This window comes from Macrobrachium rosenbergii, chromosome 7 (genome assembly GCF_040412425.1).
Source record: "Macrobrachium rosenbergii isolate ZJJX-2024 chromosome 7, ASM4041242v1, whole genome shotgun sequence".
In the NCBI taxonomy this organism is placed as follows: Eukaryota; Metazoa; Arthropoda; class Malacostraca; order Decapoda; family Palaemonidae; genus Macrobrachium; species Macrobrachium rosenbergii.
Window position 1 is genome coordinate 7250001 of NC_089747.1, and position 20000 is coordinate 7270000.

The 20000-nt window shown below is 36.9% G+C and overlaps 1 protein-coding gene across 38 annotated transcripts in view; it reads right to left on the reverse strand.

Moving 5' to 3' along the window:
* The window catches only part of Mef2 (myocyte enhancer factor 2), a 790604-nt gene that overhangs the window by 26384 nt on the left and 744220 nt on the right, over nucleotides 1-20000 (reverse strand). For all 38 annotated transcript variants that reach the window (XM_067106408.1, XM_067106410.1, XM_067106409.1 and 35 more), the window contains one exon: nucleotides 4151-5121. In XM_067106408.1, coding sequence (XP_066962509.1) covers nucleotides 4151-4204 — 54 coding nt within the window. In that variant the 5' untranslated portion in view covers nucleotides 4205-5121. The remainder of the gene's footprint in view (nucleotides 1-4150; nucleotides 5122-20000) is intronic.

Sequence of the window (20000 nt, forward strand, 5' to 3'; positions counted from 1 at the left end):
GCCTGCCTGCCTGTCTGTTGTCAGTCAATCATTCATTCCTGTTTTACACTACGGTCTCTCGTGAAAAGTATTTTGCTAGACCTGTTCCGAAGGCCATTCTTCTTCCGGCATCCATTCTGGACCGTTTCCGAGAATGCTATTCACGACGGATGTGTCTATCCGTCTACAGGAGGATTCAATGTTCTACTCATGGACAATCAACCACATGTTATGGGTTGCTGCTCAGCGGAGGGCTTGAATCTTGCCGTGCATGACAGTTATTCCATGACCGTTATTATTATTATAACACCTTTCTTCACTTTTATGAAAAATTTAACTACAAAAATCCAGTTCTGATAAGATGGAGTTTAAAAAAATTATTACAGACGATGGTTCCAATGAAAAGGCAACTCAGTGATCTCTCTCTCTCTCTCTCTCTCTCTCTCTCTCTCTCTCTCTCTCTCTCTCTCTCTCTCTCTCTAATTAAACAATTTTTGCCAACCTGTCATTGCTCATTTTTCTATATGACAACCCAGTTTATATATATACTGTATATATATATATATATATATATATATATATATATATATATATATATATATATATATATACACACACACACACACATACACACACACACACACACACACACACACTTCTAGTGTCTCTGCGCGCACGTATGCCCACGTGCATGTAATTTAGTCATTAAGTACATAATTACAGGTCGGGACAAGAATTTTCATCTTACTGTCATACCTCCAGCCATTTGATAAACAACTAAGAGAGGGGAGCTCACTATTAGGCGTAAATTACTTCAGATAATCTTTTTCTTGAATGGAGCTGATTTTTTTTTAATTAATTTCTTCGATCGAACGTCGTTATTTAGCATTCGCTTTATTGACAATTCTTTAAAAATCAAGAGGACATAACACAAAGCTACGATGCATTACATTACATTACCTTTTTCTCATTACTTGTTCGTGTGTTATTTGTAATTGTATCGAATTTATCTTCCTTCCTCCGCTGTCTGCGTTATAACGTCCAAATAATATTATGAAAATTTCCATTAATCAACAAGGTACTTTTTTTCTTAATGCACTCACTGACCAGCTGACCTTGAATACAAAACTGATACAGTAAGGTTGGAAGATTATGGTGCAAAGTGACCTTAAACAGCAAGTCAAGCTGAATCTAAGCTGACCTTCAATATCACTTATGATCGACGTCAGTGTTCCCTGGAATACGGCTCTAGGTCGAAATTACCTTTTTTTTTTTTTTTTTAGTTTTCTGTAAAAGAAAACTATTGTGCCGGCTTTGTCTGTCCACCCGCACTTTATTCTGTCCGCCCTCAGACCTTAAAAGCTGTTGAGGCTAGAGGGCTGCAAATTGGAATGTTAATCATCAACCTTCCAATCATCAAATATACCAAATTAGAGCCCTCTAGCTTCAGTAGTTTTTATTTTATTTAAGGCAAAAGTTAGCCATAATCGTGCTTCTGACAACGATATAGGATAGGCCACCACCGGGCCGTGGTTAAAGTTTCAAGGGTCGCGGCTCATACAGCATCATACCGAGACCACCGAAAGACAGATCTATTTCGGTGGCCTTGATTATACGCTTTGACGGCTGTACAGAAAACTCGATTGCGCTTTAGAAGCTTCGGCGAATTTTTTACTTGTTTTTGTCTTAACGAAATATATTTTGCTGGTTTAAATCAATATCTAATTTGGCAATTTTTTTTAGCATTTTGCTGGTCAAAAATCATTTATTCTCTTTGGTCAATTTCTTTTTTGTCACTTTTCCATCTTAGAATTACTGTTATCTCTGACCACGACATAATTCCTCTTTCTGACTTAAATACCATCATCCGTAATCGAAATTGAATTGAATTGAATATAGAATTTAGGCCAAAGGCCAAGCACTGGGACCTATGAGGTCATTCAGCGCTGAAACGGAAATTGACAGTAAAAGGTTTGAAAGGTGTAACAGGAGGAAAACCTCGCAGTTGCACTATGAATCAATTGTTAGGAGAGGGTTAAGGAAAGTAAGAAGGAGGAGAGAGAATATGAAAGGAGGTACAGTAAAAAGAACGAAAGGGGTAGCAGCTAGGGACCGAGGGCACGCTGCAAAGAACCTTAAGTAATGCCCTACAGTGCACCCCACGAGGTGCACTGACGGCACTACCGTATCGAAGTACAAACTATTATATCGGCGCAGTCAACAGGTTGATTCTCCAAGTCATTAACCTTACCTGAATCTTTTTTTTCTCTCTCTTTTTTTTCATAATCCCGGACGACGGGAACACGTGAAGGGAAAATTCCGTAATAACATGTAATCTAGTTCAGGGGGAAAAGTGAAGAAGAAATCCGTCGGAATAACGCATCCAATCCACGGAGGGATTAATTTAGCTGACGCTGTGCATTACGTCACCGACGCGATGACGTTGTCAGCGGCGAAAGGTTGATTTAAAACGTGTAATGAAAACGGGATTTTAATCCTGTTAGCTTTTAACATTCTCATTTAACCGATCTGTAATATTCCATATATGTACTGTATATACACAGATAAACATATATATATATATATATATATATATATATATATATATATATATATATATATATATATATATATATGTATATATATATATATATATATATATATATATATATATATATATATATATATATATATATAATTTATACACCGTAATCACTACTTCACAGGAAATTTCCTTTGTGTGTAAAGTAATCACGAGGTAAAGAAAATTCAATATTAAGAAGTATTTGTAGCGTTATAGTTGAATTACATATATATATATATATATATATATATATATATATATATATATATATATATATAAATATATATAAACCGCTGGTTACAATCGCCAATATCTATACTATTATCTTAATAACAAAGACCTCTTTAACTCTTCTATTTCCCAAAATTTGTTGCTATGCTTCTCGCTAAAACCACTCCCGAAGTCTAAGAATGAAATGACTGACGAAATTATCCTAACACTGGATAGTGAACTTCCAGGTTCCATAAATCAGCAATTCGTTTCCCAACTTTCCTGAAATCTCATTACGATTTGACCAGTTCAATGTGCTGAAGGTTAATTCGTGCCGCAGACAACTCTCTTTAACCGCATTTCATTAAAATTCCCTGGTTTTGAAAGTCAACCAGAGAGAAAATAACAGAAAGCACCATTAACAGTTTCTGGTTAAATGAAAAGAAAATTCGGTGAATAAATATTATCGTTCATAAACAATTCCTGGTTAAATGAAAATAAAATTCGGTGAATGAATATTATCGTTATCTATAAAAAAAAATTGAATTGCGATAAGAATAAAATATGTTCCAAAGTTTACTTCCAAATTGGAAAAAAAACCGGTACATAATTATGTAAACAACCCAAATAGCAGAATTACAGGAAAATGAGAGAGAGAGAGAGAGAGAGAGAGAGAGAGAGAGAGAGAGAGAGAGAGAGAGAGAGAGAGAGAGAGAGAAATATATATTTTTCAACAGAAGTAATATATTTTTTCAAGCACCTTAAAATTAATGACAGTAACACCTATAAAATTAATTAAGATTTGCTGACTGTGCTTTTTATCAATTTCCAAAAATCCTAAATGAACCAGATCAAACTGAAGACTTAAATGTTTCAAAAGTGAAATTTTTTTTCTCTGAATTTGCTATTTTTTTTAGGGAATAACGAATAGATGGACGGAAAGATCCGTTAACAATTCTAGAAAAACAGGGTAACATATCTCGACTGAATCAAGTTTTGATTTTAAATAGAGAAAGAGAGCTCTAAAGAAAGGTCTCTCTTTACATCTTATATATAAATAAATAAATAAATAAATAATATATATATATATATATATATATATATATATATATATATATATATATATATATATATATATATATATACAGAACCTATATAACTGTCTTTCACTGCAACATTCCACTTCAATCAAAATTGTCATTGCAGTCGAAATATGATCCCTAAATATTTCCCTACTTTCAAAAGATCCTTCAATGCACATAAAGGCAATAAAAATATTTCTACTTCACTTCATAATCAATAAGAAAAAATGAAAAAAACGCTTATGTCCATCGACTCAAATCGAAAACGTACAAACAAACAAACAAACAAACTTACCTGGCGGTTGCGTTCATCTGTGATGCGCGAAATCTGAATCTTCTTGCGACCCATATTGGCGATTTGCGCAGGTTTACTGGAGAGTAATAATTGTTCTGGGATACTAGGAATGCGCAATAGCAAGATGGCGATGTCTTCTGCGCGTTGGTGATATCTTCCTTGCGTGTATGTGTATGTGAGAGGGACTGATGTTTACTATAAAGTGGAACTGACAGGGAGATGTCTTTCCGGATTAGCAATGGAAACTAGCTAATTACTATGTATTAGGAATAATAATGGTTACTGTTGTCACTTTTTCAAATATCTATAAGGCAGCTGTGAAGTGTGGGTCTTTAATCATAGCTTAATTTGGTAGGTAAAATGTTACTCTTCAATTAGTAGTTTTTTTTACTGTTATTGTTTTTCCTTAAGTAAATGACCACACTATATGCCGAAGGAATAAGTCACCGAGTAACAGCAAAGAGGGGAAGAGGATTATATTTACTTTTATATATTAAGAAAAAAGGCTTCTTTTATCTTCTTCTTCTTCTTCTTCTCTATTTCATTCACAAGGACACAGAATATCACAGAAAGTGGCAAAGGCGGTATTGGTGTTTAAGGGGGTATACTTGTTCTTCACTAGTTACTCATATACAGTATTTTTATCTTCGTCTGGTCTGACTTGAGGAAGAGGCGAGTTGTGGAGTAGACGGGGTTAAAATTGAGGGTACTCAAGGGGAAGAATGTTGCTTTTTTAAGAGTTCTATATGTACGACATAAAGCAGCTTTATTATTTTTCCTTCTTCTGACGACGTGGCTTTGCGGCTGCTATCGTGAAATAACTTTATTCTCTTACGAATGATCTTCGTTTCTTGTTGTTGACAGGTGTGATTCAGTTGACAAGGGGGGTTGGAGGAGGTACCACGGATTTGTAATCTTCAAATTCTTCAAATTCAGAGGACTGTTGGCCGCTCTGCACGAAACTGACTAGTCTGAAAAGAGAAAGGAAAATAGAATTAGTTTATTATTACCATAAATTTTGCTGGGATAAATTTAATGCCTATGTATGTGGCAAAAATTGATTCATAATTACTGACTGGAAGATTGCTCGTTAGGTACAGGAAGACAGATTATCAAAACTGATTTCAATGCAGGTAATTTTATAACTCAAAACAGCCAATTTAGTTAACGAAATCCTTATAATTACTTTAATATTATCATAAATTTTGCTGGAGCAAATTTAATGCCTATATCTGTGGCAAAAACGGATTCGTAATTACTAGCTGGAAGATTGCTTAGTAGGTACAGGTAGACAAATTATCAATACTGATTTTAATGCCTGTTATTATTCAAAACAGCTAATCCGGTTAACGAAATCTTTATAATTAATTTAATATTATAAATTTTGATGGGATAAATTCATAATTACTAGCTGGAAATTTGTTCATTAGGCACAGGAAGACAGGCTATCAATACTGATTTCAATGCAGACCATTTTATAACTCAAAACAGCTAATCCAATTAACGACACCTTAAAATGGCACGAAAAAACACGGAAACGATCCATAAAAATGTTTACTTTTTTGCACAAAATACCTTAGCGATTAAAAATAAACTATCCTCACTAAACTTTAAATTTCTTGAAATTACCGAAAGAATAAAAACAAAACACGATCGTAAGTGAGAACAGCGGGAGAAGGAGACGAAGTAGAACTAAATATAATCTTTTTAAGGATTACAAGAAAATATAATCTTTCTAAGGATTACAAGTAAATATAATATTTTTAAGGATTACAAGTAAATAGTCGTTTTAAGGATGACATGCAAATATAATCTTTTTAAGGATGGCAGGTAAATATAATCTTTTTTAAGGTTTACAAGGAAATATAATCTTTTTAAGGATTACAAGTAAATACAATCTTTTAAAGGATTACACTTCAGTCACTTGGCTGCTTTATTTCTACTGCCAAGCTCCGGAATTCCATCCCTCCTTATAACCTTATATTTTCCCATTTTCTCATAACCTATCTACCACTTCCTTCATGTTTAAACCCCACCCTTTTCCTTTCCCTTTTTAGTTTTCTGAAAAGAAAACTATTGTGCCGTCTTTGTGTATGTCCGTCCGCACTTTTTCTGTCATCCCTCAGATATTGAAAACCACTAGGGCTAGAGGGCTGCAAATTGGTATGTTGACCATGCACCCTCCAATCATCAAACATGCCAAATTGCAACCCTCTAGCCTCAGTAGTTTTTATTTTATTTAAGGTTAAAGTTGGCCATAATCGTGCTTCTGGCAATGATATAGGATAGGCCACCACCGGGCCTTGGTTAAAGTTTCATGGGCCGAAGCTCAGACAGCATTATACCGAGACCACTGAAAGATAGCTCTATTTTCGGTGGCCTTGATTATACGATGTACAGAAAACTCGATTGCGCCGAAGAAAATTCGGCACATTTTTTACTTGTTCTTGCTTACCTCGAGCCCGGGCTGGTAACGGTCATTAGATTAAACAAAACCAAGTTTAACTGAATGACGTAAGACGGTTTTCTGTGAATGGATGAAGACTGATTTGTTTATCAAAAGCTTTCTCACGTCATAACTGAACGAAATCCGAACTAAAAACAATGACTACAGAGGGAATTACGATAAAAGCCTGAGGTCCAATACACTCAGACAACAGCATTTTGACTGATGTTATTAATAACAATGATACGAAGAACAATCACGTATTGTTCACATTCCGAGCTGGGTGATATGTAATGGTACAATATTGAGTGATAGGCAATGCTATAATAATGGATATGTGATGGTATAATTCTGGGTGTTATTTTATGGTATAATATTGGGTGATGACTGATAATACGTAATATATAAGTAAAGATACGAACACTTTTTTTTATCGTATATTACTGTCTCGTCTAACCGAAATTCTATCGTATTACAGTGCTCCCACATTACACATACACACACACTCTCTCTCTCTCTCTCTATTAATGCACTAAGCAATCCTAACTTCGTAATTCCTTGCCTTCATATTCAACAGGCTCATTAAAGAGAGAGAGAGAGAGAGAGAGAGAGAGAGAGAGAGAGAGAGAGAGAGAGAGACCCAATCATCCCCAGAAAGAAAGAGGGGGGGGGGGAGGGTGCGTGTGGGTTTGGAAAGCCACGTGCCTGTGCGCAGGCGCCGTGTGACATAAACCTATCGCAACGTTGAATTCTTGCGCCGAAAGCAAACGTGTTGTAAACACAGGAGGCACTTGGCCCCGCCCACAAATCTCTCTCTCTCTCTCTGTGTGCGACTTCTGTCATGGCGTACTATTACAAACCGACTGTATTCTGTCCTCGCGATTTATTCATGAAATTCTTTGTGTTTAACCTTTACACTGTCTCTTTAGTGCGCGTTTTTCTCCATTATTCAGGCGGTTTCTATTTTGTGCGCAGTCGGCTCTCTTCAACCTTTTCCCCCAAAAGAATTCGAAGAATGCAGCGCTCTCACACGACGGATGAGAGAGAGAGAGAGAGAGAGAGAGAGAGAGAGAGAGAGAGAGAGAGAGAGAGAGAGAGAGAGAGAGAGAGAGAGAGAGAGAGAAATGGATAGTTTTCTAAAATTATTGCAACAAAAACCTTACGGTTACTCCATCTATAAACTGAAATAATTTAAAAATCATAACACCTCCATAATAAAAGCTGCCTTTAATAGCATACACACTTGTTGAGGAATACTTTGTTTGCGTATAACTACAATGGCTCAAAGATATAAATCGTGTACAGCGTCAAATTGTTATGAATGACACGAAACCAATAATACAGTTTTCAAGATACATTTGACTGGTAAAAGAAAGGTGGCTTCAACCGATTCTGAATCATTTACAGTACTTAATATTCTTCAGACACATAGCATAAAATGTAACACTGTCTAAATGTCTTCACAGGTATTCTATTCTTGCGACCAGGTGTTTTATGTATGTATGTATGTATGTATGTATGTATGTATGTATGTATGTATGTATGTATGTATGTATGTATGTATGTATACATAATGTATGTATGTATGTATGTATGTATGTATATATTATGAATAAACAATTTGAAACCACAGAAACAATGGTAACAACCAACCCACTACGTACCACTTACACAAACGCAAACGCAAACACACACACGCACACACACACACACTCCCCACAACTTCCTGAGATACCGAAATATCACACGCGACAAATATAGAGGAAAAAAAACACGGCAAAAGGGAATTAAAAATGAATCAAGACCTCCCTTGCTGAAATAATGCAAATCAGCTAGGCTACTTAGCCAAACACCACCCCCCCCAACCCTCTTTTCTCCCCCCTCCCCCAACCATCTCCAAATCCACGGTTAACGAGAAGTTCGTTTCCGTGAGTTCGTGCGAATCATAACAAATAGCCCACAGGTCGATAGTTCATACTTCTACGGGAAGGACGGTCACTCCTCCGCCAGGTCGTTCGTCGACGTATTTTTCGTCGCCTGCAGAACTGCGGATGGGCGAAGTATTATTAGGAGGTCAGGTTTGCGATAACAGTAAAAATACAGTCGTGACTGAAGTAGCAGCGATAATGATATTTGCGATAATCGATACGGGATTTCAGCAATGACAATTCTGCTACTAGGAACCAATTCAAGTTCTTATTTTATCACTGTTTGGAAGGAGTACATCTTCTTGCCTTTGAGAATTTTATTACAAAATCCACTTGCCGATGAGGCCATAAACTAAAAATAGAGAAAACCATAAAATGAATGACTTTGAAACAACGATTATTATTATTATTATTATTATTATTATTATTATTTGCTGCTGGAGACTGAGGTAGTTTTACCAGTAGATTAAAGAATGTTCCCCATCTTGCTACTTAATCATTACTGCATATATATATATATATATATATATATATATATATATATATATATATATATATATATATATATATATATATACATAATCTTAGGCTATGTGAAAACGCCATTTCAGAATGCAAAATAAATTCAGTGCACCAACTGACGTCACCAATCATGTTGTTCTCTCATTTCCCACGGGACCTAACGTCTCGTGAGGCGGGGTCATTAATCAGGGTTTCCCATAATCAAGCTCAAACAACTATATTGCAACGCCCACTACCCACCCTCTGCCCTCGTCCCTCCCCCCTGGGCAAAACTGCCCTTCGTATATACCAAGACATGTTTCAAGCGGACCTTCAATATGCTGTACCCTCTAACCTCTGTTAGGTTGTGGGGGGATCTCTCTCTCTCTCTCTCTCTCTCTCTCTCTCTCTCTCTCTCTCTCTCTCTCTCTCCGAAAGGGGGTCTCTCTCTCTCTCTCTCTCTAACCAAAAGGGGCCTAGTCTGTCTGTCTCTCTAACCAAAAGGGTTTCTCTCTCTCTCTCTCTCTCTCTCTCTCTCTCTCTCTCTCTCTCTCTCTCTCTCTCTCTCTCTCTCGCTTCTTTTCCATTACACCAATATAACGTTGTGCCGGAACTGACAACGGAAGAAGAATGAACCTCGTCACGTTGACAATTACGTTGATGGAAGACGTCGTCATCATCGTCAGCATTATCATCATCATCATCATCATCCATCATCAGAATAAGTTTTCTCCGTCGAGGTCAACTCCATTTTATTATTCTTCTCCGAAGCCGTTTCATTATAACACTCATCAAAATCTCCATCGGAGCCATCGCCACTTACGTTCAAGTCATCATAGTTGCCATGATCCGTATATGTTTTTCAGGACGCCAGAGCGCCATTAATCAATCAATCAATCAATCTCGCACTCCGGAGTTGTGTCATCAACTTCGCCAAAAGACGCCATCATCATCACCATCGTGGCCTTCGGAATCTTCACGGGAAATCGTATAATGAAAAAGTCCTTCTAGTTGGGGGGTCTGGGCAGGACCTGGGAATGGGGGAGGGGTTGTGGCCCCTGGCTGATACGGTGTTCCATTCAGCCCGGGCTTTTAAAAATTCAAATGACGTCATTTCCGTCATCTCGGGGAATGTTTCTTTCCGTCGAAGACGTTCACTTGGAACGAAGACACACTTGGAGGAGATCGTTATAAAATTATAGAGAGCAGATGACGCCTCTTCGATATTTCAAGATGTGAAAATCGAGGGATTTTTACAATTCGAGAAATTTAATTTTTATAATAAAACTATTCCACCTATTCCCGATGCGAATGGCAAGCAAAATAACCTCAATTCTTATTATGACATTTTTGCTAAAAGCAAATACCTATTTTTTTTTATTTTTTTTTGTTTTGCGTGAATCTTTTTTTTTTTTAATAAAATGTGGTAATTTTTGTCATCATAGTTTTGCTGATACTAAATTTTTTTTTGCCGTGACCTTTTTTTTTTTAATAAAATGGACTGTAATTTGGTATGTTTGATGACTGGAGGGTAGATAATCAACATACCAATTTGCAGCCCTCTAGCCTAAGTAGTTTTTAAGATCTGGGAGAGGACGGACAGACAAAGCCAGCACAATAGTTTTCTTTTACAGAAAACTAAAAATCTACCGTAAACACACATTCATATACAAAAATTGCAAGCCAGAAATTTTCCGGAAAACTTCACTTATAAAAACTGAGATTACAGGACTGCAGAGAAGGTTGCTATGGGATGTGAGATTTTAGTACAGGTGGTTCATCTTGGGTTCAGCAGTGGCAGGATGGATGAGACAGTAACCCTTTTTTCGTTTACCTCCAAAGCCAGACCACTTTAGGGGAAAGATTTTACTGTATGTATAAATGTATCTATGTATTATGTATGTATATGTATTTGTACACATATATAAATACACACATATACATTATATACAGTATATGTATGTGTTTATATATATATATATGTGTGTGTTTATATATATATGTGTGTGTGTTGTGTTTTATATATACATGTATATATATATATATATATATATATATATATATATATATATATATATATATATATATATATATATATATATATAGAGAGAGAGAGAGAGAGAGAGAGAGAGAGAGAATGCATAAACCTGCAAGATAACAAAGATTTCATTTCAAAGGCATGACATACGACAACTCTGGTATTAGGATGAAAAGGAAAGCCTTACTGCATAAAATCTCGGGCCAGCTGAGTATCTGATACTTTGTAACCTTTGTAACCTCAAAAACCGTAGTACAGTAGCCGCTGTAATAACTATATTCAACCAAATATGTTAAATATTGACGAAAAGCTCCTTCACAAATAAAAAACGACACAACAGCTGATCTAATACTATCTTTGAATAATGAAAACCAAAATAGGACACAGGAATCTACAATGAGTAAAAAATGAAAATAGTATAATTTTTCACAAAAATACAATAACCAGCTAAATCTAAATGAATTGACAAACTAAAAAAAAAAAAAAAAAAAACAAAAGGGTCTACACACTTTGGGCAGATCTTTGTCACACAGAAAAGGGGAGGTGGGAAACATTGTGAGAACATTTTTTCTGTTGTAAATTTACACACCCGCTCTTTGTAACACATTCAGTAGTAAAAACAAATACACACAAATAAACAAAGCGAGAGAGGTGTACGAAATTCTAAACCTCGCATGAACTCCTCTTTTTTTTTTTATTTATTTTTTTTTCGGACAGCATTATGATTCCCCTCTAGTTAGTCCTCTGCTCATTTATCACTCACACCCTTAAGTCCCCTCATCCCCAGATCCAACCCCCCCCCTCCCTGCAACCCCTCCCAGAACCCCTGAAGGTTCAAAGGCAACTGTTGTCTTCACAAAAGGTCAAATCTGGGGAAATTTCCCATCCCCTGACCAAAAAAAAAAAAGTAAAAGAGAGAGAAAAAAAAAAAAAAACAGGTACGATTCGCTTTCTCTCCCTGATAAAAGTAGCAAGGGCAGGTTTGTTTTAAGGATTGTTACTGTGAAAAAAAAAACACACACACAAAGGTACAATGCTGGATCAGGCACATTTGGGTTACATAAGCTTGACAGAGTGAACATCAGGGGATATATATGAGAGAGAGAGAGAGAGAGAGAGAGAGAGAGAGAGAGAGAGAGAGAGAGAGAGAGAGAGAGAGAGAGAGCATTTAGCGGTCATACGGCAATTTGTCATTTCCTTGTATAATCTTGTCACAATCGGAGAGCTACCTGATATACCTGATAAACGAGATTGCTTCCTACAGGGCTGGGAAAGACGACGTAACCACGACATTATTACTGTTCAAGGTATCGGCTTTAACAAGCGAACGTTATTAAGGTTAATAAACGAAAGATAGGAAGACGAAAAACTATACCAATAATGCCTCTTAATACGTCGGAGGGAATTCCAGCATTCATTGATCAGCGTCTCAGGGAAAAAAAAAGTGTGTGACACATGTGCACATCGACTCTTCCATGAATGGGAACTGGTGTCTCCTCACACACATCTCTCATTTCCTCAAGCTTGAGCAAGGAGGAGGAGGAGGAGGAGGAAGAATGGAGGGAGGGAGGGAGGAGGAGGAAGAGGGGAGAGCCTAGCCTTCCTTTCCTCTCTTTTTCTCTCTCTCTCTCTCTATTCCCCTCACCTCCTACCCCCACCTTTCCTCACTCCCCTCTACTCCCAGAAGGAACGACCTTGAGAGGTGGACCTTCGACGACATAGCGTTCACTGACTCCGGATGGAGAGAGAGAGAGAGAGAGAGAGAGAGAGAGCTCACGGGTTAGTCAATTCGAAACCTTTCCCCGCTCCCCCACCCCCATTCCAACCCCTTACCCCCAGACCACCAGATCACTGGCAAATATTATGATAACAATTGATTAACCGATTGACTCTAAGTTATAAGGCGTCAACTATAACAGGGTCGCTGACGCCGAAGATATTAAAAATAACATTATTAATAAATTACAAAGTTCAATTGACAAACAAATAATAATAATTACTAATAATAGTAGTAAGAGCATTACTACAAACAGTGGCATCGATCAGCGGAAACGATTGTTTATTTTCGTCAACCAATTGAGAGAAATCTAAACTTACCATGAAAGGATTGACGGAAAAGACGCACATTAATTATTTGTGACCGCTATCTTTCGTAATACTTACCTATGAATATATCCACGATACCATTTATGCATATTTCAAACTTAACATCGACAAGAGTAGCCCAAACACGTATATGTATAAATATGACACCATACAGGACACCCATTTCAAAAGAAATATGATAAAATAATAGTTGTAGAACTTAGGCAATTATAAAGGCAGAACTGAACCGCGGTCGTCTTCCGTGGCTCGATCGAAAAGACCCGAAAAACAAAAGCAACCAACATCAGACGGAGAGCATGACTCACGCCGTCAGCCGAATTCCTCTAGGAACTGTTATTTGCTGCCGAAGGAGGGGTAAGCTCACACACGCGAGTGAAAGCGTGCACGCAACGCGAATTCAACCACTGAATTCTTTATGATGAATCTAAACAAAAAAAGGTTAAAGCTTGAAATGATGGAAAACCGAATGCATTTTCACTTTAAGTTACGGCGAGAACTAATCGGCGTAGCGAACGAGCCCGCTAAACAAACAAACATGCGGGTTCATGGACGGCAGTCAGGAAGTACTTGTTCGAAAGGCGTTCGTGGAGCAAATCACAGGACCCGCCATTTCTCAACCGGAAGGTGGACAGACAGTCTCCGAAAACATGCACACACACACACACACACACACACACACACACACACCCACACACACATGTAGCACCCGGCAATTACAAAACGTCAGCACCATTAAAAACTGAGGCAGAGCATGAAATACAAATAAATATATAAAGGAGGTTGAGAGAGAGAGAGAGAGAGAGAGAGAGAGAGAGAGAGAGAGAGAAGGGGGAAGGAGGGGTAGGGGGGACGAAGGGGGAGCGTCAAGGCCATCATTGAGCAACAAGGTGGAGGAGGCGCCGAGCGCATGCGCAAACCTAGAGAAGATCGACCCAACCTTCCTCCTCTTCCACCTCCTCATTTTTCCTCCATCTCCTCCTCCTCATCCTCCTCCTCTTCCTCCCCTTTCATTTTCTCCTTCTACGTTCGTATTATAAGGTTCTTTTCAGTCTTCACTGCGGAATAACACATCCAAGGACAGAAATAAAACGCCGAAGAAGATAAGAAAATAAAAAATACGGAAAATCGAGGGATCAATTAAATCGCATGCGTTCGTCGTAGGCACTGCCGACAAAATACGAAGATCGGATTGCTGCACTGATAGTAACGAAATAGGAGACCAGGGGATACAAGAACCCTTCGACGACGACGAGGAGGCGGAGGAGGAGGAGGAGGAGAGAGAGAGAGAGAGAGAGAGAGAGAGAGAGAAGGAGATGGGGTGGAAAGGTAAAGGAGATGAGCAGGTTAAGTGAGATGGAGAGGCAATAGGTAAATGGAGGTGGGAGGTGGGAACTAGGGGGGGTTAAGAGGGGAGGGGTAAGAGGTGGGGGAGGTATACCTGGTGCCAGAACCAGTTCAGAGAAGTTGGGTCGTGGGTGAAGGATCACACATAGAAATTCTCACCGCCCCTACCCCCTCTCTCTCTCCCATTAAAACTAACTCTCTCTCTCTCTCTCTCTCTTGGTTCCGCTTATTTGTTTTCATGACGGTTTAGAGATAAGTTCCGGACACATCAAAACTAGCATGAGGTAACTATCAGATACGCCATATGTGACAAGTCTCTTCCTTAACATATTAAATAGCAAACTTTTTAAATGACACTAAACATTTGAAATAACATTAAATCTGAACTTAAAACTCGAGAAACCTATTCTACAACGGCTAGAAATCTCGAGTATTTCTCGGCATGGAAAACTGATTATCCTCTACCTATGAAATCGACAAACACCAACACACCACAGAGAGAGAGAGAGAGAGAGAGACGAAGGCTTTTCCTAGTTTTCAAATCGTTTAACAAAAGAGGTAAAAAAAAAAAAAGGAGGGCGTAACATTAAAGGTAGGTAGGTCCAGTTCACTACCACGGGTCAAACTCACTACTTCCTGAAATTCGTGTGGATGAGTATCTCTGACTTGAATTGCCGGGGCTCCCAATGACAGCAGTTTTTATAATGTTGATGTATTTGAATACATGCATACATACATACAATATTCATGCTTGTGGTTACATACATATATGCATGCATACATATATTTTATATATATATATATATATATATATATATATATATATATATATATATATATATATATATATATATATATATATATATATATATATGTATATATATATATATATATATATATATACATTATATATATGTATATATATACATATATATATATATTTATATATATCTACTATGTATATATATTTTATATATACACATACATACATACATAATCACATACAAATATACACACATATAAGCATACATACATACAGATAGTGTCAAGACCTCTCACCACATACAACTGGTCTTTGATTCTAGGTCCCCCTCTTTCGAGCGCTAAAAATTCATTGACCACCCCATCTCCCCACTACCTCCCACCCCTCCCTTTCCCCAATCTACCAAGAACATCCGAAAACTTCAGAGAAACTTCGAACAAGAAAGAAAAGAACAGACGTGGCGGCATAAATATCCAAGCATATGAAGGATTAAGACTGCAGCCTAGGTAAGACTCTTAACCAATCGGGCAATAAGTGGGTGGAGCTCTGCTGATGCCATAGAGGAGGGCTTGGCACAACAGACAGACAGCCAGAGAGAGAGAGAGAGAGAGAGAGAGAGAGAGAGAGAGAGAGAGAGAGAGAGAGAGAGAGAGAGTTCGGATAAATATTAGGGGAGGCTGTAAAGGGAAGAGATGACTTCAAGTGAGGTTTAAGGTCACGGGTTAGTTTAGGGTGTCGAAGCGAGGGTACTTGGGAGCTAAGAAGGCTTGAAGATAACAAACCTATTAGCTATCAGAGAGAGAGAGAGAGAGAGAGAGAGAGAGAGAGAGAGAGAGAGAGAGAGAGAGAGAGAGAGAGAGAGGAAGGAACCGCCGGGGATGAGCACCTTTAATGCAGGTGTGTTTTCGTGATGCAAAAGTCAAAGCGTGGAATCATCATCATCATCATCATCATCATCATCATCATGAAAATCATTGTTCCAAAGTTTTCACATAATGTAATACCACAATTATATTATGTATATGTATGTATGTATGTATGTATATATTTTATATATATATATCTATTTATATCTATACATATATATGTTATACATACATACATACCTAAATGTATATATATATATATATATATATATATATATTTATTTATACACACCATACAGACATATATACAGGTATATATATATACATACACATATATGTATATATAGTTATATATATACTGTATATATATATTCATTGAGAGAGAGAGAGAGAGAGAGAGAGAGAGAGAGAGAGAGAGAGAGAGAGAGAGAGAGAGAGCTAAAACGTCAGCCAATACGCATTAGCACACGAAGCAGAGTCGGCAGGTAAAACTGTGCATACAGGAATGTTTTGGTAAACAAAAAGATTACATTGAGAAAAGGGGGCCACGCATTAAAGATTATAAACGGGCGAGGAGAAACGGTGTGCAAAACCTGGTAAACAGAGAAGCACTCGTGCGTATCTACCGATATTGATTTATCTCAGTTCGTTTAAGGCATTTGGCTGATAATGAGTTTCGGAGAGATCTACGATATATATAATTCTTCGGTCGCTCACATTGGCGTTAGTATTAACATTAAATTCGATGACAATTTTCGGTAATATATTTTATTATTATTATTATTATTATTATTATTATTATTATTATTATTATTATTATTCAGAAGATGAACCCTATTCATATGGAACGAGCTCACGCCACTGGCTTGAAATCCAAGCTTCAAAAACAATGTGGTGTTCGTCAGAAAGAATTAACAGAAGGTAATGGGAAATACAGAAAGATGAGATCACTTATTAAAAAAGAAAAAATCAATTAAGAAAATAATAAATAAATAGGAAAAAATTAAAGCAAATTATCAAAATACAAGAATTGTATTTGGGTAGTAATGTATTGCATTAAATAAAACAAAAATGCGTTTTCATTATTATTATTATTATTATTATTATTATTATTATTATTATTATTATTATTATTATTAATACTACAGAAGTTCAATAAAATAACAGGAGAAAATGAGATATCTCTTAATTATCTAAGTTTAAAAACAGCAGTTATTTGTGATATATGATTGATAAATGCTGGGACGAAATTTGTAATACAATCTTCATCACGAGCGTAGTGGCCTCTTTTCGCAATGATATAGAGCCGAGATGGCCCAAAAACTGACGTTTTGATAATTAGGCCACTACTACCTCTCTCTCTCTCTCTCTCTCTCTCTCTCTCTCTCTCTCTCTCTCTCTCTCTCTCTCTCAAATGTCCTTGTTGCTTAACCACGCCTATCTCGGACCAGATTTCCAAAAGTATTCACTATCTCGACCAGATTTCCAAAAAGTATTCACTATTCGACCAGATTTCCAAAAGTATCACTATCCTGACCAGATTTCCAAAAAGTATTCACTATCTCGACCAGATTTCCAAAAAGTATCCACTAAGGTAAGTTAATGATTATCTTTAAAAATAAATATTTAACTGTCTGCTTCATTTATTATATAACAAAGGAATCAAAATGAGAGAGAGAGAGAGAGAGAGAGAGAGAGAGAGAGAGAGAGAGAGAGAGAGAGAGAGAGAGAGAGAGAGAGAAAGGTTGACAGCCATCAGTTATCTTTATGACCGCCTGCAATATAATCCGATTTATCATTCTTTTTTATCTAATTGCTTCTGTGTTCTCTGATTATTCACTATGTAATATATTCCTCGGTTATGGATTAAGCCTAAGACGGAGGAATGGTACAAATAAATAAAGGAGGGGGAAAGAGAATGAGAGAATAGTGAAAAAGGAATAAGAGTGGAGTTTACAGAGATAAGAGAAAGGCAGAAGGGTACTGATGGAGAGAAAAAGATTGAGAGAAAAATGAAAAATAAAGAATAATCAATCTTGAAATAAAAATGAAAAATAAAGAATAATCAAGATTGAGAGAAAAATGAAAAATAAAGAGTAATCAATGTCGAAATAAAAATGAAAGATAAAGTAATAAGCAAGACTGAGAGAAAAATGAAAAATAAAGAATAATCAATAATGAAATAATAATGAAAAATAAAGAATAATCAAGACTGAGAGAAAAATGAAATATAAAGAATAATCAATATTGAGAGAAAAATGAAAAGACAAGAATAACCAATGTTGAAATAAAAATGCAAAATAAAGAATAATCAAGACTGAGAGAAAAACGTGAAAAATAAAGAATAATCAAGATCGCAACAAAAATGAAAAATAAAGAATAATGAAACTAGTAAAGGAATATTAACGAATAAAGAAAAGATAACGGCTGGGGAACACAAGAGAAGTGAAGAAAAAAAAATAAGATGGAAGATACCCTTGTATACTTGAGGGTTTTTCTTCGTTTTACTCTCTCTCTCTCTCTCTCTCTCTCTCTCTCTCTCTCTCTCTCTCTCGTAACGCTGGATTATATTCATCCAATCAAGACGCTACGACCACCAGGTGCGACACGTACATTGCCGTACCCACATACTAAACATACACGGAAAGGAGAGAGAGAGAGAGAGAGAGAGAGAGAGAGAGAGAGAGAGAGAGAGAGAGAGAGAGAGAGAGAGAGAGAGTATTAAAGAGACACACACGAAGTCCCCTAACCTCTACTGTGAACAACTAACAGGTACGGACAGGGCTCCACCCTAGTAGCACAAACACACACATACACACACACACACACAAACACATACGAGTACCCATAAGAATATATCTACTCTTCCGCCTCTTACACGTTTCAGGATGCGTCTGAGCGCGCGCGCGCGCGCATGCACACAAACACAGACACACACACGCCACATAATCTGACGTCCACGAAGATAAAGTTCAAAACAGATAAAACTAAACTCCTTGTGGCTATCTGTCTCGACCGAGTCTCGTCTGCTAGGACGTAATCTTCCCTTGAATCGATCATCTTACGATCATGGGATATTCGGGGGGAATTGGCTTTTTCCCTTAAACCAGAAATGGAAGGCAAGTTAATTCTTTTTGGAGCCGGGCACATAATATATACACACGGACGCACACGAACACAAATTGTAAATACACGCATCTGTTTATATATGACCGTAGTAATACACTATATATATATATATATATATATATATATATATATATATATATATATATATATATATATATATATATATATATATATATATATGAATTATATGGAACTGCAGTTTCAAGAATAATTAGATATGGAGTAGAAAACAAACAACAAAAGATCAAATCACTACGTCTTTCACGCTAAATATATAATTGCACGCGCTCGCGCGCCGGCAAAATTCCAAGACCTCAACCTATTCCATTCATAAAAGAGGGAATAATTGAATTCCCAGTATTCCACACCGAATAATAACAAACTGCATCAAGCACGTAAAACATCAATAATCCTTTCGGAAAATATAAATATTTATTCCTAACAAAACAAAAAGATAATCCTTCTGAAATTATGAAACCTGATTCTGTTTACCTAAGTAGCCGCTGTAATGACGTCATCAGCTAGATTAGCATCTGGAGGTCAGAAAAATATCGGGGAAGCGGTTATAATAACGCTCTGGAACCCACCGAAATAAAAAAAAAAATTTTCAAAAACCTTGACAGGAAAAAAAAATACGCGCGTAATTAACGCCAGAATAGGGATTTAGCATCCCCTTCTTCTCTCTCCGCTAATAACACCGAGAGAGGAAGGGGGATGCGCACAGCCTAT